A 24,025-nucleotide genomic window follows, 5' to 3' on the forward strand; every position below is an offset into this window, starting at 1 on the left:
ATATTGTGTATATTTGATCATCTTTGCATTCAAGAACGATCAGATTCAAGTACAAGATGAACTGGCAATGAATTCCCTGCTAACATTTCCTGCTAAATGTTAAAGAGGTTTTTTCCAATGGAAGTGTGAATTTTCTTTTATTTTTTAACGGTCTAGCCTTTGCTCAGTGCATACATGTTTCTGGAAACATTTGCATTCCTAATAAAATTAAGCAGTTACTATAATTTCTAATTACTTTCCAAAATCATATTTATGTTGTTTCAGTAAAACATAGTCTTCTTTCTTTCTTTCTGATGTGTATGTATTGGAGAAAAGAAACAGCAGAGAATGATTCTTAATATTTATAAATGTAAGCATATTGTATTTTTTTAATTTTAAAAGTTAATATTTACTTTTTGAATTAAAAATGCACTTTATAGCCTCACAGAATAGTCTCATCTCATAGCAGTACAATCTTATATCTGCATAGGTCAATGGGAGGTAGTATAAAGTTTCTTGCTGAATAAACTAAGAGTCAGGCAATAATGAGCCATTACAATTGAATTATTTTTACTTTAACAAGTCATCTTAAGTATTCAGTGGTTCTTAAAGCCAGATTGCCCCTCACACATACACTCTGTGCTCAGTAACATGCTTATGCTTTGGTCATAATTAATTCCCAAAATTTTTTATCCAGTACAGGTGTAACAATTGCTTCTACAATCTGAAGTTCAGGGAATGGAATCAGTATTAATACTAGAGGGACATTCTGCTAGAGTGTGGCATCCTCTTACAAGGACTGTAATTTAGACAGAGGATGTCCTCAACAAGAGTAGAGGTAGACATCTCAGATCAAGTGACAAGACGTTCTTCATACCTCAGAGCTTTAAAAGACAAAAGAGAGCCAGTGACTATCTGGTGAGGGTTTGAGAGAGGGAGTTTTAGAATGACTTACAGTTATGACTAGAGATGCCACAGAATGCTGTGGATTTTAATGTAAAATCCAAGTACTGAGTTTGCGTAGTGGAAATGCAAACACTGTTCTACTTTCTGCCTGTGTATCTCTGCAAGTGGCCACTGTTACTCTGAGTTAGCAATATGTATCACAGTATCAGTCTTAAAACTCCCTTCCTCAGTTTGCTAAGTACAGTAAAACAATGTATTGATGGAATAGCTGCCACTTCAAAAAGACAAGACAATTGTTTAGAGAAATGTACAGGATTACTGTCAGGGAACTAAAGGATCTAAGCAAATAAATTAATTGCTTGTGTTCATACAAGAACCCTGTTGCAGTACTGAAAAATGCACAGTGGTCTTGAGAGATTCCAAACTCACCCCAAAATATTTGTTAAACATCTTAGATTAAGATGGTGGAGAGATGTTGGTCTGAAAGACATTATATGTGCTGAAAAATGTCCTAGTTTACTTCTGACAAACAATTTGGAATGATCCTCAATGGACATTGATGTCACCAGCCTGATATTGCACGTACTAAATTCTACTGAAACCGCAGCTGCATTTGATTCCTATTTTGAAATAGAAAGTGTTGTATTACCATGTTATGTAGTCTTCTCTCTTTAGATGATCTGTAAGCCAAATTTAAGTTCAAGTGCTGTAAGCCTGAATCCTCACTTCATTGTAAGAACATAGCTCTATCTCAGATACAGCCCAGAATATGATGGACACCTTCAATTGTTTTTTTCCTTTTGTTTTACTGTCTTATCACAGAATCACAGAATCACTAAGGTTGGAAAAGACCTGTAAGATCATCAAGTCCAACCATCAACCAACAAACACCACCATGCCCATTATGCCATGTCCCACAATGCCACATCCACACGTTCCTTGAACACCTCCAGGGATGGTGACTCCACCACTTCCCTGGGCAGCTTATTCCAGTGTCTCACCACTCTCTCAGTAAAGGAATTTTTCCTAATATCCAGTCTGAACCTCCCCTTGTCTTTATACTTGTCTTTAGCACCTGTTTAATTCCCTAAACAAGAAAAAGAGTAAACACTCTCAAAAAAACCCAGCATATAGAATAGATTAAACAAACAATCGTCAAGAGGTACATGGTTTTGTTGTAATTAATTTTCAGGTATGGATCAGTTTGATTCTCTAAGCTGCTAGAATTTTAGCTGCTGTGATGCCAGCCAGCTCCCCAAGCTCCACGTGGAAAACATGATAGTAAGCAGGGAAAACCCAGACTGAAAAATACTGATGTAATTCCACTCATTCTAATATGTAAACTGCATGACCATAATGCTTGTAGAAATGGCTATTGTTGTTAAGAACTCAAGAAAGAAGAAGTGCTATTTCAGCACTTAACAGTGTTCTGTGGTCAGCAGACTAAGACATTTTTCTGTTGTAGCCAACAGTCCACCTAGCAGGGTCTGAGCAAAAGCAAAAAATATTTAAAACAATGTTATATAATTTGACATGGTCAGTAAATATGCCTTTAATCTAAAACGAGTCTGGTGCTCCGTACTCTGTCTTCCTTGACGGTAAAGCCTAAATGGAAAGATAAGCCCTTCAAACACACTAGGATTAACTGGGTTGGATGCTGATGAACTAACATGGAAAAAAGTTTCCAGAGGAAAAGGACCTCCATGGCGACCCCTCCAAGGGCTTCCCTCCAGCACTGAGATGTCTCACTGTGAGCAAAAGTACCAGGGCTGATCTCAGTTGTTATGACAGTTGAACAATAAGGAATGCCTGTCTGTCAGTTATGTAGGTCCCAGAGCTGAAAGAAGGAAGTTTCAGTTGAGCTTTTGGAAAATGGTTATGAAATATTTCATTGCTGAAATAACTGAGCAAATCCTGAGATTTCTTGTAGAAGCTTTGTAGCAGCGAGGGAGGGAGAAGGTGATACGATCGAGTGGAACACATTCCAGTAGTACAGCTGTTAGGCTGCAGAGGTGCGCACAACTCAGGTTTACATTGCAGATGGCTGCAGTCATCCAGCCTAAAGCAGTTGGAAGATGCAGCTTCTGACAGCCCGCCCTGTCTGGCAAACTGGGAGTAGTCAGAGATACAGAAATATTCTAATATGCAAACAATGAATAACACAGTGACCAAAGTAAATGTTGTTGGGGTTTTTTTTCCATGTACTAGAGGAATGTTCTGTCTGGTTAGACTGTTTTGACCAAAGTTGCTCTCCTCCTTTGGTAAAAGACTGGGACCATCACTAATAATGCTTTAGAAAAATCCCTTATAGAGGTTGTAGGAAATGAAAGTATGTTTCAAAACATGATTGTGCAATAGAATATGTGGGGGGAAGGATCATCCATCCGTGACACTTGAAATTTTTTTGGACAGGCTGGATTGATGGGCTGAGGCCAATGGTATGCGGTTCAACAAGGCCAAGTGCTGAGTCCTACACTTGGGTCACAACAACCCCATGCAACGCTACAGGCTTGGGGACGAGTGGCTGGAAAGCTGCCCTGCAGAAAAGGACCTGGGGGTGTTGATTGACAGCCAGCTGAAGATGAGCCAGCAGTGTGCCCGGGTGGCCAAGAAGGCCAACAGCATCCTGGCCTGTATCAGAAACAGTGTGGCCAGCAGGAGTAGGGAAGTGATTGTCCCCCTGTACTCGGCACTGGTGAGGCCACACCTCGAATGCTGTGTTCAGTTTTGGGCCCCTCACTACAAGAAGGACATGGAGGTGCTGGAGCGTGTCCAGAGAAGGGCGACGAAGCTGGTGAGGGGTCTGGAGCACAAGTCTGATGAGGAGCGGTTGAGGGAGCTGGGGTTGTTCAGCCTGGAGAAGAGGAGGCTGAGGGGAGACCTTATCGCTCTCTACAACTACCTGAAAGGAGGTTGCAGAGAGGTGGGTGTTGGCCTCTTCTCCCAAGTGACAAGTGACAGGACAAGAGGAAATGGCCTCAAGTTGCGCCAGGGGAGGTTTAGATTGGATATTAGGAAAAACTTCTTCACCGAAAGGGTTGTCAGGCATTGGAACAGGCTGCCCAGGGAGGTGTTTGAGTCACCATCCCTGGGGTATTTAAAAGACGTGTGGATGAGGTGCTTAGGGACATGGTTTAGTGGTGGACTCAGCAGTGTTAGGTTTACGGTTGGACTTGATGATCTTAAAGGTCTTTTCCAACCTAAACAATTGTATGATTTTAGAATTCCGAATCACAGGGTTTAATTGTTGTGATCACTAGCTAGTACTCGGGCCTTCTCCAAGCTTTCTAAAGGACTGAGCTCATAAATACACAAATTTCTAACAGTAGGTAATAGAGGCAGCTGCTTTGTGTTTCCAGTAACTCAAATACAGTGTTAGCTATTTAGTGCTGTTTTATAAGATGGATCATTAGTTAGGGCTCCTCATGTAATTCCTTCCTTGTCTAGACCATGACCAGTGTCTTGATTTGGCTTCTAATATAAAAGATGGCTTTTTTTCTCTTGCAAAAATACTGTAGCATTGGCCAGTCTTTGATACAGCTCAGATACACAACTTGCTCTTGGAAGTGGGAGAATACACTATGCATGCTGAAGACATAGGCTAAAACTGGTGAATTAAAAACTATATTGGCTTTATAAATATACTTTAAATGCTATTTTGACATTGAGCAAGTTATACCATTTTTTCCTCCATATGTCTCATCTCCTTTGTTCAGCTTGTGTGATGTAGCAAAAAGAAATGTTTATTAGTCTGAATAAACAGCAAGCAGAATTCTGTTCAGCTAAAAGGATTAGTGGAGCTGAAATTGCAAGCTCTTTAACTTGCTGTTAGAAAAACAATAGAGCATAGCTTGACTCCCTAACTCAACTTGGTCTGCTGTTGCTGGATAAAACAAACAAAAAATGTTGAATTTGTAAACAGTACATTTAGTACTGAGGATTATAGAAATCAACAATGCCATGTTTATTGTCACTTTTTAGACCATAACCACAGTTTGATATTTTTCCACTGAGGAAACTTGAGGTAGAAAATTCAAAATATGAACTGCAATTAAGAAGGATACTAGAGTTGCTATAAATGCTTTCAATTTGAAGCTGAACAATGATCCAGCAGTACAAGATTCAGTAAACTTCCAGATTTTACAGTCCCCAGGAAGCTTCAGTGTGAAGGGAACACAGTGGTTGTAAGAGAATGAAACTTCAATATAGCAACATGAGTGTGGGGGAAGTTTTGTAATAGAGGAGAAGAAAACTTTCAAACACTATTCCTATTGTTTATTAATACTATCATACATTTTCACTCTTATTTATTAGTTTATTATTTGTTTATTAATAAGGCAAAGTGCTGCAAAACAAAGTGTTGTATTCAAATTACATTAGAGCATTCCGTTGTCTAAAGGCGATCTATCAATCCTCTTACCTTTCTGTAGAGAAAACCTATCCTTTTATCTTTTGTATAGGTTGGGAAGGATTCCTTTGGCAATGATTATGTTGAAAATTTGAAGAAGAATGGTATTTCTACAGGTAAAATTTTACTTTAAAGAAACATTTTGTATTATATTTAAGCTTTAAAACTTGGTAGTGGAGGGTTTATTGTTTTATTGCCTTATTGGATATGGTTTACCATTCAGAACTATGAATAATTGTTTGGACACAACTGGCAGGAATGAAGAATATGGGTGAGAGTATGGAGACTTCTGAAATCAGCTGTGTCACTAAAAATAAAATGTAAAGTTATTACCTTTTATTGAGGTTCATCTTGAGGGCGCTCACAGGACACGTGCAGGATAACCAAGGGATCAGGCCCAGCCAGCACGGGTGCATGAAGGGCAGGTCCTGCTTGACCAACCTGATCTCCTCCTATGACCAGGTGACCCGCCTAGTGGATGAGGGGAAGGCTGTGGATGTTGTCTGCCTGGACTTTAGTAAAGCCTTTGACACTGTCTCCCACAGCATTATCCTGGAGAAGTTGGCGACTCGTGGCTTAGACATGTGCACTCTTCGCTGGGTAAAAAACTGTCTGGATGGCCGAGCCCAGAGAGTCGTGGTGAATGGAGTCAAATCCAGTTGGCAGCCGGTCACAAGTGGTGTTCCTCAGGGCTCAGTTTTGGGGCTGGTCTTGTTTAATATATTTATCGATGATCTGGATGAGGGGATCGAGTGCTCCCTCAGCAAGTTTGCAGACGACACCAAGTTGGGTGGGAGTGTTGATCTGCTTGAGGGTAGGAAGGCTCTGCAGAGGGATCTGGACAGTCTGGATCGATGGGCCCAGGCCAATGGTACGAGGTTCAACAAGGCCAAGTGCCGGGTCTTGCACTTGGGTCACAACCCCATGCAAAGCTACAGGCTTGAGGAAGAGTGGCTGGAAAGCTGCCCTGCAGAAAAGGATCTGGGGGTGTTGATTGACAGCCGGCTGAATATGAGCCAGCAGTGTGCCCAGGGGGCCAAGAAGGCCAATGACATCCTGGCCTGTATCAGAAATAGTGTGGCCAGCAGGAGTAGGGAAGTGATTGTGCCCCTGTACTCGGCACTGGTGAGGCCGCACCTCAAATCCTGTGTTCAGTTTTGGGCCCCTCACTACAAGAAGGACATTGAGGTGCTGGAGCGTGTCCAGAGAAGGGCGACGAAGCTGGTGAGGGGTCTGGAGCACAAGTCTGATGAGGAGCGGCTGAGGGAGCTGGGGTTGTTCAGTCTGGAGAAGAGGAGGCTGAGGGGAGACCTCATCGCTCTCTACAATTACCTGAAAGGGGGTTGCAGAGAGGTGGGTGTTGGCCTCTTCTCCCAAGTGACGAGTGACAGGACAAGAGGAAATGGCCTCAAGTTGCGCCAGGGGAGGTTCAGGCTGGATATTAGGAAAAATTTCTTTACTGAGAGAGGGGTGAGACACTGGAATAAGCTGCCCAGGGAAGTGGTGGAGTCACCCACCCTGGAGGTGTTCAAGGAACGTGTGGACGAGGCATTGTGGGATATGGTTTAGTGGGCATGGTGTTGTTCATTGATGGTTGGACTTGATGATCTTAAAGGTCTTTTCCAACCCTAATGATTCTGTGATTCTGATTCTGTGATACCTCTAAATCTCAGATGATTATATCAGTGCAAGCCACCTGAAGGTAACTTGCTCTTATGCAGTTGTTTAGTCTGGCATTAATGATGGTAATGCCTGGTGAGAAATTGAAAAATCCAGTTTGATTATTCATTCTCAGTTTCGTGGTGGGAGGGGAGGGGTAGAGTGGAAATGCATTTGTCAGCTCAGTACGTTTCACCTCTATTTTGTGAAATGACACGTGCAGTCATTTTAGAGTTGGCAGCTGATGTTTGTTAACACACACATACACAAAAATCGATGTTAAAAGGCTTTTGGGAAAAGGGAAAATTAAGCATTCACAATATTCTATTATCTTTGCACCTTTGTAACCCTAATTCTCTCTTTTGTGTAAATGTACTATTGTGTGATGCTTTACTACGTGATCGCATTTTTGTCTACAAGGCTCTTGTCTCCTTCAGGGTGGACAAGGATGGACAAATGCAATTGCTAAGTGGCAATTCAATATTCTGTTTATCTTTTCTGTTTAATGTGCAGCTACAAGCTTCATTTACTGCATTATTCAAATCCTGCTTTAAAGACAGAACTATTGTATTTTGTGGGCTTTTTTATTATGCTTATCAGTATAGCATCTAGATATTTCACAAATGTATATACAGGCTTATTCATTGCATATCTTCCAACTTATGCAAGAAACCAGGCAAGGATACCATAAAAACAGTGTCTGTTAGTGTGCAGTTCTAAATATCTCTAAAGCATGCCCACCTCGTGAATAAAGTCTTTTATCATGTAAATAAAGCTATTACAATGCATAGCACTTAATGAAAATTTATATTCCACAAGAAACCTTAAATTTCTTGTTTTCTGATCTAAATGATTGATCTTGCAATCTTAACATAAAATGTTAAATAGTCTTTATAGCAGCAAAAGAAAAATGTAGGGAAAAAATTTCAGAAATTCCATCATATTGCAGTTCATTGATACCTAGATAGATCAATTGAAGGGTTGGAACGTGTAGGTCCAAGGCACCAATTTCTGCTGGTTGAGTTAAAAATATCTCAGAATGGTGTTAGATTGTCAGCCCCTCCAGCCCTGGAGGAAGATAGGATGTACTGCTGGTGAGGCTGGTCTGGGATCCCAACTTGCATTCCAAGATTTGGAGGCAAGGATGGTTCAGTGTGCACAGACCTTTTTGCTTAGGACCATCTTATTTCAGTCCCTGGCTTTTCATCTTGGTTTAATCCTTGTCTAGCCTATCCCTGTTGTTACACATAATGGTACTGGGTACTGGCTGAAAATCTTTGACGTAATGCCAGTTCTGCCAACTTTCATATTCTGGATGCTCGTATAGCTTCTTTGTTTATATTGCTCTTGTATTTCCTAACATACCACCTTACCCCTTTTTCTTTCCAATTCCAATCTGTTTCATAATTTTCCCCTTTCCCAGTCTTTCTGTCTTCCACAACCTATCAGCTACCAGTGCTGCTCAGACCATTTAGACCTTTACTGATGTGTTACTCCCTCTCCCCCATTTGAACTGGGCAGCTTGCTGCTCATGCTGCTTATTTGCTGCAGGAAGAGCATTGAGAGCACAGAAGGCCCAAGTTCTCTGCTTTCAATTCCAGTGTGCAGACCTAGCTTATGGTGAAAAGAAGCTGTAATTGCAAGGACAGTTCTGCTCTGACCCATGTAACTCTGAGCTAGATCAGGGTACCTCCAGGGCGAGTACCTGCAATACTTTAGCAAAACTGAATGAGCATGATATTATGTGTTTTTTCAGCCTTGTTCAAATTTGAGCAGATTTTAAAATTTGCCACAAAAGGCACGTCTTGATAAAGGAGCCAACCTTTGCCCAGCATCAAGTCCATGTTCTAAAATGTTAGGACACCCGAGCTTCTTGAACAAAAGGTCACCAGAATTTGTCTCAAATAAAATAGTAGATTTTTCTCACATTCAGTTCTTGGGAAAAAAACCCCACAACTTTTTTGACAGTTTTCTACTACAGTTCTACCTATAAAAACCCCACCTATCATAGGAAGATTCAGACCACTGGTTAATATTTGACAAATTTGCTGACAGCTGAAAACAGGTTCTTATAGTAGTAAATATGGAACAATCTTTATAATAGACAGTGCTGCCAGCCTCACTTCCAGTTAATTTATCTGAATAATAATCCAAAGAGGAAACATATAGCCTCACCACTGCCTTCATAGCACATGTTAATATTACTGCTGAAATGCAAATCTACAGAGAATTAAATGCTGTGTTGTTTTAATATTTTAGTTTTCTCCAGCCTTGACTCTATTGTTTCATTGAATAAAAGAAGTACTTCCATGTAGGAGTAGAGTGCCTGAGAAGGCTGTATAAATAACATGCTTTCTCTAAAGCAGAGATGTAGCCAAATTAAAGAATGTTGGACTCGCATTTCTGTCTTGTGGGTGTAAATTAACACTTTCTGTTGTTGTTAGCTTCTCTGGCATTGTTGCACATGAAAGAGTAATTAGCATTTTTAAATTGCTGGAGGTTATGGGTTCATTTTAGATTTAATTCAATTAAACTGCATCTCATGCTATTGGTTGAAAGTAATGTATTGAACTCATGCATGCTGTAACTTTTCCCTTTCTTAGCATTTGTAGGTCAGACTACAGATGCTGCTACTGGAACTGCTTCAATAATTGTCAACAGTGAAGGTACATATTTCTACTCTGAATTGTCCTCTTTGTTCTGCCTCTACAGCCATATAAGAAACCTTTGCCTTGTCACTGTTAATTGTGGAATTATTTTTTCTACATCTTTCATTTTTTTCATGATCTTATTCACACTTCGTTGCATTTCTGTTTATTACAGGCAATGTTGTAGGATGAGGTGCCTAAAAGCAGCAGAATCAGATGCTTAGATTAGCAGTGTGATAGCCATAATTCAATCAGCTTTACATTAGCCAGAACACACAGTGTAGGAGAAGGTTAAAGCTCTCCTTTTCCACCACAACTTACCTAGCACTTTTACAACGAGGAAAGGGTTTGCCTCCTCAACACACTGAGTCATTATGCCCTGAATCAGGAAGGGAATTGTCCTTAGTATAAGTAGAAATATTTATGCCGATCTTGTAATATTACCACAGTTCTTGATCCCCAATTGCATCTGCAGAGATGAATACACAGTGAAATGGCATATTTGTTTTTTCTGTGTTAATTTTACTTAGCCTGTGCCTTTGTTTTCATATTGCAGGGGAAGAAGAAAAGAGTATTTGGCTTGTTTTCATATTCTTCTTCAAGATTGCTAAATTATCCTCTGAAAACTTTCCGTCTTTTCCTCAAGCAAGTTGTGCTATTAAGAGCTCTTAGGAGAAGTACATGTGTCTAGATCAAAACTTAGAGCTCAGGACCGATAATGTTTATGCAAACATAACAAATTAAGTGGGATTGGATTAGTTCACTTTTGGTGCAGCTAAGAGCCTTCATTTGAACAGTTGCCACAGCTTAGCTGACACGTCAACTTAACAAGCTCCTATGTAACCTGATGGTAGTACATTGGGCTACAGCTCAAAATGGGAAAGGAAACACGACTATTCACTCCAGGAGCAAACCTGGAAAGGAACTGTGACTAAAGGCAAGTCTGCACAGGAACATTCAGGAAAATTAGGCAAATTAGTTGGAGATGTAAGTTTAATTTTCCCTAAGTAAGATTAATCAAAACCTTGCATGACAGCTCTAATTCAGAAATAAGGTAGCTCTAATACATTGAATAAACTGGATACCCGCCTCTTACTTGCACCTCCTTCTTTTGGTTTGGATCAGCAGGTAAATTACCACAGCAGCTCTTAAGAACTTCTTTCTTATGCCACATACAATCAATACCCTGGCCATTGTAAATGGGAGAGACAGTAAGAATCCAGTAGCAAGCTCCCAGGCCTCACTGTTTTGTACATGTAACCAAAATTTGCACTAGGTTTGCTGTGCAGAACAGTTGAATAAGAAGCAGTCTTATTACTTCCCAATTCATATGCATGGCCAACTAAGATAAACATGGTCTAAACTTGAATGAATAGAGGACTACCTGTTAAAATTATAACACCATGAATTTTTCTGAAGGATAAGGAACAAAACCATCTTGTGGATCTAAAACTTTTATAAGCAAAAGGAAAGGGAAACTGATTGTTCAATGCCATGAGGTTCACAGTGCGCTATCTTACATGGTAGTGTCAGCGTGAAGGGTCTCTGATAGTCTTGTCATTCACATAGTGAGATGAATAATGCATAATGTCATGCCATTTGTTTCCTTCAGAAACTAAAAAATCCTAAATTAAGTTACCGCTGGCCTCAGATTTCATTTAAAATCTAGTAGAAGAGCAAACCTGGTCAGAACTATGCTATAAAGCAAACAGATGCACAGAATTGGTAACGGTTCTGGTTGTTACTTCTCTCTAAAACCATCTGGCGCCTGGATTGAGTAAATTGCAATAAAATAGCAGTACTTATGTGCTTTGCTCTTGCAAGAGACACTATTTTTTCTCCTGTAGAAACCTGGCTGATTTGACCTAAACAGGTTTTACAGCGCTTTTCAAAGGGCTTGTCTACACTTGCATGTTTTACCGCAGTAGTTGTGCTGGCATAGCTGAAACACCACAGCATTCAATGCACTGATGTAAAACAGTTTCTGCTAGTTCAAACTATACCTAAAAGGGAAGCGTTTGAAGTTGGGAGTGGTGATGGTGTTTTGTATTAAGACAACAAGGGACAAATAAAAAGCATAGGTATCATCTCTTTAAATTGCCAAGTTTTAATTGTTGTATTTTCACACACCTGCACTTCATCTTGCCAATTCTTTACAAGTTCTGATACTTGGGAAAAATACCAACTCCAATCAACTGAGTAAAATCACAGGCAGAAGTAGGAGAGATACTTGAGTAGAGGGAGTGGACTATGGTAGGTGAGTGAAGGCAGAGGAAAAGAAAGCTGTAGAGAGCAGAGTCAGAGGAGGCTCTGAGGTAAACTTTCCCTGATGTTACCTGTGTCTGTCTAGCTGGTGCTGTATTTCTGGGAAGTTTTTTACTGGTTACTGAATTGCACAGCTATAACTCATCCACTATTGTAACTGGCAAAGTACTAGAAATTTGAAAATTATTAGGCGCATTTGATATTCCCAAAGTTGCATTATATTCTGGGACAATACAGTGTAGTTTCAGTAAAGATAGAGAGGATAAATCCCTGCTTTAATTGAAAATGGTGGAGACATGTTTAACAAGTTTATAGTGCTGCACTGGAAAACTTGCAGCCCAGAGATGCTGCAAAGGTTCCCTCTAGGCTGATCTCAGAAATCTGTGCAGAAATCTTTTTCTGGAACCTTGTGTACCTTTCAGTTGTTCTATTTTATGCGACTGCCTCTTCAGATAGGTTTTGACTAAACACAAGCTTCAGTTTACCAGGACCCTGTACACTTTGAAACTGTACTTTTCTCTTAAGGAGAAAAGCTGGTACATTCAGCTGCTTTTCTTAACACGTTTTCTTTGAGGTGTATCGCACCACTTTGAACCCCAGCTTTTGTTTCCCTTTTCAGCCTGCTGCCTTCCCACTAGCTCTGTCACTTAGCATACCTTCTGCTAACAGTGTGCTATTGAATGGTAAGAGGTCCATAAAGTGATGATTTGTGTTGTACTTTTACATACACACATAGGAAAGAAAAAAACCTCTTTATGGGTAATTTTTTACATGATTACCTGTGAAGTTTAGTGTAACTTTGTCCATATCTGGTACTGACTGTTCATGGCACCATTAAGCTGGCCTGACTGGATCAGTAGTTTGAACCGGTCTGACAACTTCCGTGTTCATAGCAAAAAGTCAGTGAAGGGACAACAGAGGTTGGCAGGTCATGATTAAAATGCTCTTGATTATTGCGAGTTAGGACTTAAAACTCACCTACACAAAACACTGCAAGATAACACTCACTTGAGATAGGCATTGTGCTGACTTTACGATAAAGTTATTAATCATTCATGAAGAGTGAATAGGCATTATTTTGTAAGCGAGTGTACCTTCAATACCAAAGCACTACTAGTATAAAAACATTCAAAATACATATTTAGATAAGGCTAAATAAGCAAGGCAAACTTAGAACACATATGCCAGCTTGTTTGAATTATACTTTCCAAAGAGAAAATCTTTGTTTTGAATCTTCAGGGTGATGAAGAAATGTCACCTGAATTTTTATAGAATTTCTGTGTATTGACATTCATCATGAACTTGAATATTTTGTGTACAAGACTATTCAATGCTCCTACCAAGTAATTGCATAGAAAATATGATACCATGACACACCCAAAACTTCCCTCATATTCATGAACTGTGTGATTTGGCAGCAAATATTTTTCTTGTAACATTCTTTTCTGGTCACAAATATCATCTTTTTTCCCTATGAGTTATTATGCAGAAGCTCTGCAGCTATTGTTATAATTGAATTGTTTGAGATTTTGGTGAGTTCTAAGCACTACTGATGGCTTTTAGGTTCGTCATCCTGTTTTAAAAAGTGAGTGTTATTGCACTGTGGTATTTACTGGTTTGCCTTTGATTTTTCCACTGGCACTTCTCACCTGGTGGGATCTATAAAATGACGCTTTCTAGCTTGAGTTACCTGTCTAAGAAGTGACAGTAGCAGGTTTAGAAGCCCAACTGAGAACAGTATTTACATATGCAGCATTCATGCTGTTTTAAGTATTGATTGGATCCAGGCCCCATCTGGTGTAAGCTTGCACAAGTTTATCAGCTTCATTTAGCTGTTCTAGCTTATAGCAACTGTGAATGCGGCTCTTAATATTTTAGCTGATGTCTGCAAAACTTAAAATTATATAGATGCTCACATCAAAACTGAGAATTTTTAGTGTAAGTAATGATATGTTAGAATTAACTGTAATGCAGTAAGTATATTTTTCTCATTCTTATTGTGGGCAACATTTTACCTCACTTGAGCTGTTTCAAAGTTAGGTGTACGGCCTAAGGCTTGACCTAGAGTTAACAGAGATTCATAGGCATTTCCAGACAACAGTTTATCTCTTCCTCAAACAGATATCTAAGGTATGTAAGATTAAAAAAACTCTGAAAATACTTGTGTCTCCTCCTTGTTAAAGAAACCTAGAAAACTAATTTTTAGAAATTAGATTTCTTAGAATTTTCTACAATGTAGAAATTTTTTTGAAAACTTTAAAAATTAGTGAATGTTGGACAAGATGAATCCCACCCCTCTTTGCCATCTGTCTTTAACCCTGTTGTCCCTGGTGCTGATTTCCCATCTGATTTCCCTGGTCAACAAAATAGTCGCTTGTAATACAAAATTCTGGTATTAATTGTGAGTGCATGGGTCCAGATTCTGCTTTCATGCACGCTGGTGTAAGTTTGCAGTGACTGCTGTCATTCACAGTTAGTGTGGTCTATGTAGCTAAGAACAGAATGTGGCTTTTTCTTTAAAGCTTGGGTTAAGCCCGCCCGGACTGTTACACCGCAGTAGGTACTGCATTTCCCGGGCAGGTTTGAAAGCAGACTTTAAGCCTCTGACCTTTTGTAGTTACAAAGAAAAACTTCTGACTGTGATCCAGTGCAGCATGGTCTACCTTGAATTTGCACATATGGGTTTAAGCAAACAGCCTTCCTTATCGCCTTGGGCCATTAGCTCTAAAGTCTAATAATAATATACATGTCAGTACAGCTAAATAGTTCAGCAAGATAATGCAGCAAGACATGTGGATAGAGTCTGAGATTCTAGGTAGCACAGAGTCCAGGCAGAAATGAAATATATTTTTGGTCCACTGGTTGCCTGCCTTTTACTGGTTGCGCTGGTGCACCCTGTAAGCTTTCAAAATATATGCTTGGCAGAATAGGTGCAATTTGCCTTTGAATGTTTCCTGAACAGGTTTCAGATATCTTTGATAGTGTTTAGTTGTTGCAGAAGGTTTTTCCTTTTTTTTTAGCCAAGATGCCCATCATTGTCTGTTGAAAAACAGGGCGTTGGCTTTAAATGCTGAGGTTTTGCTTTTCATATGCAGCTGTTCTGTACCAAACCATTGACAGCAGAATTGCTTTGGGAAGCTTGGGCCCCTCCCTCTGAGATCACTATATTATTCTTTCCATTGTCCTGCTTTCTTTTCAGAACATATTTAGGGAGACAAGCGTTGCACGTTTCTTATTCAAAGGACTTTGAAGTTGCATTCAACAAAAATAATGTATTTAAAAACATAAATATTTATTTACAGAGTAATTCAGTTCATTACAGAATTGGTAGCCTTTAATGATTGGCAGTCCTTAAAGGAATCTTCAGCGGGGGCGGGCTGAGCCTGTAAATCAAGGAACAACTGACTTATTGAATTTAATACCTGAGTGATTAATAATAAATTTTAATTTGAAGGCACCCATGCCTGAAGGTCTCTAGGTGTTGTAACAGAGATTAAAAAAAGAAAGAATGAAAGAAAGAAACTGCAATAAAAGAAGGCAACTAGCATGTCTGAAGAAAAACAAAAGAATATTTGGAACCTACGTAAATGAACCTCCTCACCTAACTGTAAAACAAACTATGAGAATGAAAAGGATCTTAGACATACCTTGATATACTGCCGTGCTTTCACATGTATAGCTTTGCTTAGACCATTCTACTGGCCAGCTTTTAAGTGCAGAAGAATCTGTCCACCCACCTTCTTTACTTACTTCTGATAAAGCTTTCCTTAGACATAGGCATTACCTTTGTGGGTTTTGGTGGCAAGCTGATTCTGGTTTTCATAATGGTTAGGGGCCCTAACTTGAAGTGTTGCACATAAATGGAGCAAGCCTGCTTCTCTGAAATCTAAAGAACATGCATAATTTTCACAGCTGTGTGAAATATTCTCTGTTTCCAGTTGATGGGAAAATTAAAATTTTTATGGCATTTTTGGCATATGAACTCCGTAATCACATTGATGCTTTTCTCTTCCAAGTGCTACTGGAATATTTTAGGAAAATGCAAACATCAGCCTTAGAGTATGTCCCCCATCTCCACTGTGACTAGTACAGTGCTTCTTTAGATAGACTTCATAGCAAACACCGAAATAAGACTGGGGAAAGCCCATACATGTCTTTTCCCCAAGAAATATATACTGCATTTGTTGTGCAGTGTAGCATTCATTAGTTCGTCGATCTTTTTTATTATCTTCTGAAATCTTTGGATATCTGAAAATGTCAGCAATGCATACATTTTTAGTGGGGGCTTTTCTGAAAACAAATTGAAATCCTCATCTGAAATGTGTTGTAGAAAAGCAAGGAACTGTTTTACATACTTCATCGCAAAAGTTAATGTAAAAGCCACAATATCTTCTCTTTAGGACAAAATGTTATTGTCATAGTCCCAGGAGCCAACCTGCTTTTAAATTCTGAAGACCTGAAGAGGGCTTCTGATGTCATCTGTAAAGCCAAAGTGGTTGTTTGCCAGCTAGAGATAACCCCTGCTGTTTCTCTTGAAGCTCTGAAAATGGCACGTGCCAGTGGAGGTAATTTAACATAAACCATTCTGTCCCCCTCATTTGTGTTGCATGAAAACATATTCTTTATCATGCTTTCTAAATAAAGATCCTGTGGTCTATTCTGGTTTCTGTCATACTGGTTTTATTTAGAAATGAAACAATAGCCAACAAATTCATGCTGTGCTAATGAAAACTGAATTCGGTTTTAAAATTTTGCAGTGTTTACCTTGAATGGCAAATCAACCCATACCCTTATAATGTCCCCATATATGTCTAGTGCTGCCTCTCCTCCTATGTTCATGCTGTGACTGAATACAGTATAATGTTGTTAGGTCAGGAACTATGGACCTGACTCTGGTATTATTCCAGAGCACAACAAGCATAATGAATGCAAGTCAGTAAAGTTCCACACACAAAGTGAATGAAATGACCTCAAAAACAGACTTATGCCCTTGTTCTCCCAGCATAGCAGTAGGTATGGCTGTGGTTTTCTATATAGAAGTTAACGTCCTTAAAGTAAAAAAAAAAATGCTTTTTCTTCTTAACCAAAATTCTGAGTGTGACTTGGCATGCTGCCATTGATTAGACAGAGTCATGGTCTGTGAAATTATTAGTAAATTGTTACTGTGCTGTGCTTTTAAATGTAGGCCACTGTTCCTTCAGCGTAGCATATATGTAGCTAAAAGCTGACATTTTGCTTGAACAGGATGGGGTTTCACTACCAACATGATGTTTTTGTTGTTTAAGTGCCTGAAATGCATTCAGTTACTCAAGCACAATTGCCACTGTTTTGAACACTAGGTAAATAATTATGCAAGTGAGGCATCTAGATGAGATTAAAATATGTTCTCATCTATCCAGAAGATAAGACTGGGAGGGAACAGCTCATAGTATGGTCAGTCACGCAGCAGGTCAGGGATGGAACTGGGATCAGAACTAACTGGTTCCTTACAGCTGGGCCCAGGCTTGCTCCAGTAGATCATAGCATGTTGGGATTGTTGACTCTTCAGTCCTCCTCCTGCACTGAGGTCTGTTGTGTATGTGTTGTGATCACTAGTGTTCATGCACTAGTGAAGACGTCAGATGTAGCAGAATTTTATGCATCGTGTTCATGTATTTTGTGCTATTAAACAGCTATGTTAGATGCGAGGCTGGGAGAGAGTGGTTCTGAAACTGTGGTGGTAATAGTCATAAACTCTATAAACAGAAGTGTGCATGGGGAAAAATTTATTTGACTTCTGTTTGAAATGTCAAAACTGGGCTCATGCGTATCTAAATAAAAATTAAAAACTTCAGTTAACTGAATAGCACCTGGGATGCTTAAAGTGTATGTGTGGGGGGGGGAAACAGAGCTTACTATATTTTTTCATTATGGTTTATGAAAATGGATAAAAGCATTCTTAATCTAGTGGTTAAGGGACTGTAGTTGAGTCATGAGTCAATATCCATGACTTATTTTGTCTAATTCTAACTCCATGCATAGTTTTGGTAAAGTTGCTTCACACTTTTGTCACCCCCTTATATACAGCAAGATGCCAGCCTCTGACAGAAGAAAAGATAGGATTTTTTTTAAAGGCAATTAAAAAAAATCCAAACCTGATACATGGAACAGATATGCAAGCATTTAGCAACTGTAGACAGCACAATATATAGAGAAAAGATAGTAGTTAACTGTGGGCCAGCTATAGTTCTGGGGTGTCAGTCTGCTATCATTGTGCAGCTCTCATATCAGGAAAGCTTTGGTTGTGTCTTCTTTAAAGCAATAGGCTACACATGTTCAAATGTCATGTGCAGTCAAATCTAAGTAAACAGCTGAGTTTGTAGCACTGTAAAGATCTATCCTTAGCCAACTGTAAATTGTTAATGTAATTTCCCTTCTTTTAGCCTGCAGTACCCTCATGTATAATGCAGTACTGCATGTTAGGATGTACACTAGACTATTTTTGTTTAAAACAGATGCATACCCAGATGCTTCAAACCTCTGTTTCAAGGGGGTTTGCGTGTTTTTCTTCATTCTTACTGAAAGAAATAAACAATAAGATGGAGAAAGAATGTGGACACACGGGCAAGAAACCTTTGCTTCTGTTCGGTGAACATCACCTGGACCTGTAAGCTAGAGAGGGACATCTCATGTTGTGACATCCTCTCATTGTGGCACTGATTATTAAAGATCTTGTGACAGTCTTGGGGAGAAGGAAGGAAGGAAAGAAAGAAAGGAGGGAGAGAGAGAGGGTTGTGAATAATTATATGAAGTGGGTATAAAATGTAGCGGAAATCTGACTGGAAAATTCTAGATTTTTAATGGGTACGTGTTGTGAAGCTGCTGCTGCTTCCAAGAGGGGGACCACTTCATTGATGGGCAAAATGTCATTGTATATCAAAATCTGTAAAGGAGATTTTGGGTTTCTGTAATGACAGATTCTATAAAAGACTGCTAATAATGTCCAGCCTATTAATATTGCAGTGAAGAATGAAAATGTATCATAACCAGGGCTGGAAGCAGCCTCAGTTACCAAGGTTGCAATTCACTTGCAAGTCAAGGATCTGTTTCTCAGGTGTTTCAACTTTCTAATCTTGGGCTCCAGTTTTTCATAACAGCTGTTTGTCTGTGGTTGAATTCTTTGTAAAATTTCTGCCAAAGCATAGTGGCTGCGGAAACCAAGCAACAGAAAAATGCCTCCCACCCTGCCCCATTTTAAAGCATAAATACTAGCTACCTTAAAATTTACTTAAGACTTGATAGCAAGGGAGCTTTCTTTTAAAGATAAGCCTTTACAACAGCATGGAAATCTGCCTGATTTTTACTGTATTATCTGCCTTTGGAAAATAACTAGTTTTCACATAGAGTTGAGAAATTATTAGAACTTCACAGCTAGCTTCCCCTGAGAGTCTGTCCACATAGGCAGTTGTCAATTTGGGCAGCATGACTTTGAGTGTAATTCCTGAATCTGGTTTTAGGCAACTTCTTTTATACTGTTAAAGTTCTCTTGTATGCCCAGGAAGTGCAGAGCAGGAGCTTGCTTGATTTGAATGCAGAAGAGACCAAGCTGGTTTGGAATGGTGGGGAGGGAGAGTAGATTTCAGACAAGGGAAGTGTAGGAGGGATTTGCTTGGTTTTGGGGGTGGCAGAGGAAGAAGGAAGAGAGAAACTGAAAGCAGAACAAAATTGGAACAGAGAACAGGATTTATTGAATAGAGATTGGAATATGGAGGTGGAGTCAGGGAGTAGGCTGTGGGTACTGGAAGTGGGAAAAAGAAAGCATAGGAGAGGGGGTGTAAAGAGATATGATGTGATGAAAGTTCAGTGAAAAAGGTTACTATTGCATAGTGCCTGTGCAAGGAGGCATAAAGAATGGAAACTAGGTAAGGAGAATGGATCTTGGCCAAGTGAGAGAAAGAATTTGAGCAGAAAATAATTTGGTGTTCCTCAGGGGGACCAAATAGATTACCCTGTTCACAAGCCATGCTCTTCTTCACAGCCTAAAAGAGACTCTTAGGGTTCCTCTATCTCCCCCCTGCTCAGCAGCTATTAAATATGGGAGCAAGCTAATAGTAATGTATTACACCCTGTTCATGATGAGTCTGTATTACTTACAACCCAAGTTGGAACACTCCCAGTGCTGCTCCTGACCCATGTATATGTCAGTATGATACCACATGACAGAGTTTGTTTTCCAATATGTGCTGTTTGTTTGGTTTACCTAGGAAAGTATACCTTAAAGATTCGTGTTTAAAAAAACTTTATTAGGGTTGCAATTCATAAAATAGGAAATGCGAGAGTTAAGGTTGCCTGTGAAACCTTCATTTGTCTCCTTTCTGCATATGTATTATGTTGCAGTCTTTAATTATGTGATCACATGCTGTTTTTCAGTGGTATGTGATCATATAATTAAAGAGTTTATTATAATACATACTGTATTGTAATAATATAAGGGAGCCAAATTAAGATTTCATTGGAAATCCTAGTCCTGGCATTTTCTAGCTTCTGAGTAAATGTCTTTGTCGCTTTAATACTCTTTTTAACGAGGCAGGTAGAGAGGCATGATAAAGTCGTACAGACAAAGGCTAAAACTTTCAGAGTGTTAATCAAAAAGGTCATCTTCTAAATGTCTTGGTACTCAGATTTCAGAGGTCTCTCTGCATCTTTCTCTTTTAGGGCATTAACTGGGATTCAGAAGTGTTCAAAGAATCACAGAATCATTAAGGTTCAGGGTGTCTGAATATTATGTGCTATAGCTTAGGGTCTAATTATGCGTTTAGGACTGAAAATTTAAGCATCCAAGTTGGAAGATTTGATCACTCAGTGTAAAGAATATTTCTAAAGTAAGAGTGTGTGCTTTATATAGAAATGATGGCCCTGTGGTTAAGGCACAGAAGTATTAATCATAAAATTGGCAAAGTGAGAAACCAAGTCTGCAGACTTCCTGTGTTAACAGTGAGTAAGTCACTTATACTGTCCTCATGACAAACCTTTTCTGCTGTTACAGAGGGCCTTAGGCTACAGTTTAAAGTTAGGTTAACTAACATATTCTACCACGTGTTAAGTTTAGGTCTAGCTCTGCCAGATAGCATATTAAAAATATACAGTGCCTTGTCTACAGTACAGTTTTATAATGTGGCAGTTTGAACAAGTTAGGTAACACATTCAGAAGCACGTTTAACTCCTTGTCTGGACATGCCCTTCATTACTCCATACCCCTGTTTCTTCATGTACAGAACACAGATAACACTGAAAAAATTAGAGAAATAAATCAGTTCTTGTAAAACTTATTGAAATCCTGGAAGAAGCATCATCAGTTAAACAAACTGCATTACTGTCTAAGGCTTTTTTCCTTTTTTTTTTTTAATATAATAATTTCTTGGCTACTTTTTCTGTTACTCTTCTGTCATGTTCCTGTCATGACAGGTGCCTGCACATGAGTTAGAAGGGAACTTTAATAAATAAACAAAACTTCTGGCAGTTCCATAAAACTGAGGACACAGAAACTGAGAGCCATTTGCGTGTTAATGATAAACATTGGGGGCTGTGAATTAACCACAATGGTGTTTCAGGTGATGGTTTATGGATCTAAAACACTAGAGATTTAGACTTTATTTTTCTTTTTTTTTTTTCCAGTGAAGACTATATTTAATCCAGCTCCAGCCCTTGCTGACCTAGATTCACAATTTTATACCCATTCTGATATCTTCTGCTGCAATGAAACTGAGGTAATGGTCATATGTCATGTTAAAGAAGGAGTCTTAAGCAGTAAAATTTCAGAGAGATACTGTTCTCAGAAATGCAGCATAGGGAACAGGAAAACTGAGACTTACTCCTCTTACATAGGACTTCTGGAGATGACAAGTTTGATCCCTGAGCTAACAAGCAAAGAGGAGTATTCTAGAATATCTTTAGATTGCACTCAAAATTAAATTGATTGTTTGCAGCAGGGAAGTTGTGTCCAGCCTTCCTTACAAGTGGATGAGTAAAACAAATCCGTAAAAGGACACTTTTAAAATGCTATCACTGAGTGGTAAATATTAAAATAGATCCTTGTCCTTGTTCTGCTGTCCCTTGATATGATTAGCAGGAATGCGCTAGCCATAGTGTTCTGACAGTTTTAAACTCGTTTGCCAGGAGGTGATGCATGCATGCTGCACTTGATGGTAAACAGTAGCTTCATATGCCTCTTCCTGTCAGATCTGTTTTCAGTGAATCTGTTTCTCTGACCCTTCAACTGTATGTTTTCCTTTTTTTCTTTTTTCTCCTTTCCCTCTCTTTTCTAATTCAAGTGTGTTATTTCTCCCAAAGGAAATTCTTTTTGTCACAAGAGACAAATTAAACTCATCTCATAAGCCTTCATTTAAATTTCCTATTTATTAGCATTGTGCATACTGTGTTCCTTCCCCTCACCCTCTCTTTATATAAGCAGGAATGTCGGAGAAGCAACCTAGTGGATAGAAGCCATGCCTTGATCATAGTTAAAGTTATCTCCAACAAACATGATTTCTGCAATGAACGTGATACCTTTGGGTGGAAAGGAGGGGGAAGAGCTAAGAGAAAACCGTGGCCCTGCTTACTTGTAGGAATTTTTGTCTGATGACGATGTCTGTCAGAGTAAGTTCTTCAAGACTCAGGTCTCTGGAAGGCAAAATTTCCAGTGTAACTGTCAGTGATATCATTCGTGGCTCAGACACTGTCCAACAGCTGTCAGAATTCAATTATATGTGATGAAGAAAATGCTAAGGCAACTTATTTGTTCCTGTTCAGGGGACTTGCAGGACACCCGTATGGTGTTTTCTTCTTGCTTTCAGAAAGCACTTATGCCTGGGCTATACCCCTGGATTGGCTAACCGGTGCAACGGAGCACATTTTGGGCTGAGAACACCCATATTCTCCCACCAATTTAGTAAATGTCATTTGTTGTTTGCTTTTTTCATAATGTCACTAGTTACTTTTTTTTTCCCTGCAAAAACTTATCCCCCATATGTTAGAAACAAAACTTCGTTTTTCATTACTTGTCTATTCCTGACTTTTCTCTCATTGCTTTTTGCAACACACATGCTAAAGTTTTCCTTTTGTTATACTTTATTGCTAGAGGACAGTCTTGAAAGAGACATTCTTTGAGAAGTTTAGCTTGCTGGAGCCAGGGTGTATTATTATTACCACCACATGGAGAAAAGAAAATTACTTCTATTTGGAGAACAAGAAATACAGGTGTATAATTATAATAGATCCCTGCTCATTCATCTACCTTTCCTGCAGAGCTGGGGTTACAGTTTGCATTCTTTTCTGCTACTGTCTTTTTAAAAGTAATTACCATTGGAAGATAGCTGGGAAGATAGGTGGGATCACTGTATGCACAGTCAGACACAGAAATATGCTCTCTACTGTTGAGGAGGCTTATCTCTTCTGAATTTATGGAAATGGTAGACCTATGGAAGTTCCTGCCAGCCATATCATGGGAGCACAGATCCAAGCATGGGACTCCTACAGCATATTCTGAGAACAAGAATGACACATAAATACCCTTGCTTTTAACAATAACCTTTTCATACTTTACAATGACATCAATTACATTAGCATGACTGTAATAATCAATTATGTTTGATTTCATCCTCTCTGTGTGTCTGATTTGTTATTGAATTGATTTTCAGGGATGAACTATTGCCATTGTTCCTTTCTTTTTGCTGAGAAAAGGCGAAGAATGAAGCATTTGTTTTTCTTATGTCACAAGTTTGAAAGTTGTTTTTTTAGTAATTGTTATATATTCATATGCCATCTGTTTTCTGTTTTCTTTCATTACTTTCTCTAATTTCAGATCCCTGTAATGTATGCACTTGAGAAGTTTGATATAGAGATAAATGTTTACATACCCAAACAAAGGTTACCCATCACATCTCTGTATGGCACTTAAAAGCAATAAGTTAGTTCTACAAATCTTAAAGATAATTCTAATTTTTTGAACTTCATCCATTCAACTAACTACATCTGCCTTTCCTTCATCTTCTTAAATCAGGAAGTACCTAAAGACTTTGAATGTCCAGCATATATACTGGGAAAAGATCTTTTTATACTTTTCTTTTTTTATTTCCCTCAGTATGTACTAGCAGTCACAGTCAAAAAAGAGCAATTGGATAAG

General features: G+C 39.0%; 1 protein-coding gene across 2 annotated transcripts in view; it reads left to right on the plus strand.

The window, feature by feature from the left end:
- RBKS (ribokinase) overlaps positions 1-24,025 on the plus strand; it is a 71,549-nt gene that overhangs the window by 20,512 nt on the left and 27,012 nt on the right. Inside the window, exons 3-6 of one of the 2 annotated variants that reach the window (XM_059835715.1) lie at positions 5,346-5,409; positions 9,556-9,618; positions 16,266-16,430; positions 21,520-21,611. In XM_059835715.1, coding sequence (XP_059691698.1) covers positions 5,346-5,409; positions 9,556-9,618; positions 16,266-16,430; positions 21,520-21,611 — 384 coding nt within the window. The remainder of the gene's footprint in view (positions 1-5,345; positions 5,410-9,555; positions 9,619-16,265; positions 16,431-21,519; positions 21,612-24,025) is intronic. The other variant, XM_059835716.1, reaches the window with a different exon arrangement.

The sequence above is a fragment of the Gavia stellata genome, chromosome 2 (assembly GCF_030936135.1).
Source record: "Gavia stellata isolate bGavSte3 chromosome 2, bGavSte3.hap2, whole genome shotgun sequence".
In the NCBI taxonomy this organism is placed as follows: domain Eukaryota; kingdom Metazoa; phylum Chordata; class Aves; order Gaviiformes; family Gaviidae; genus Gavia; species Gavia stellata.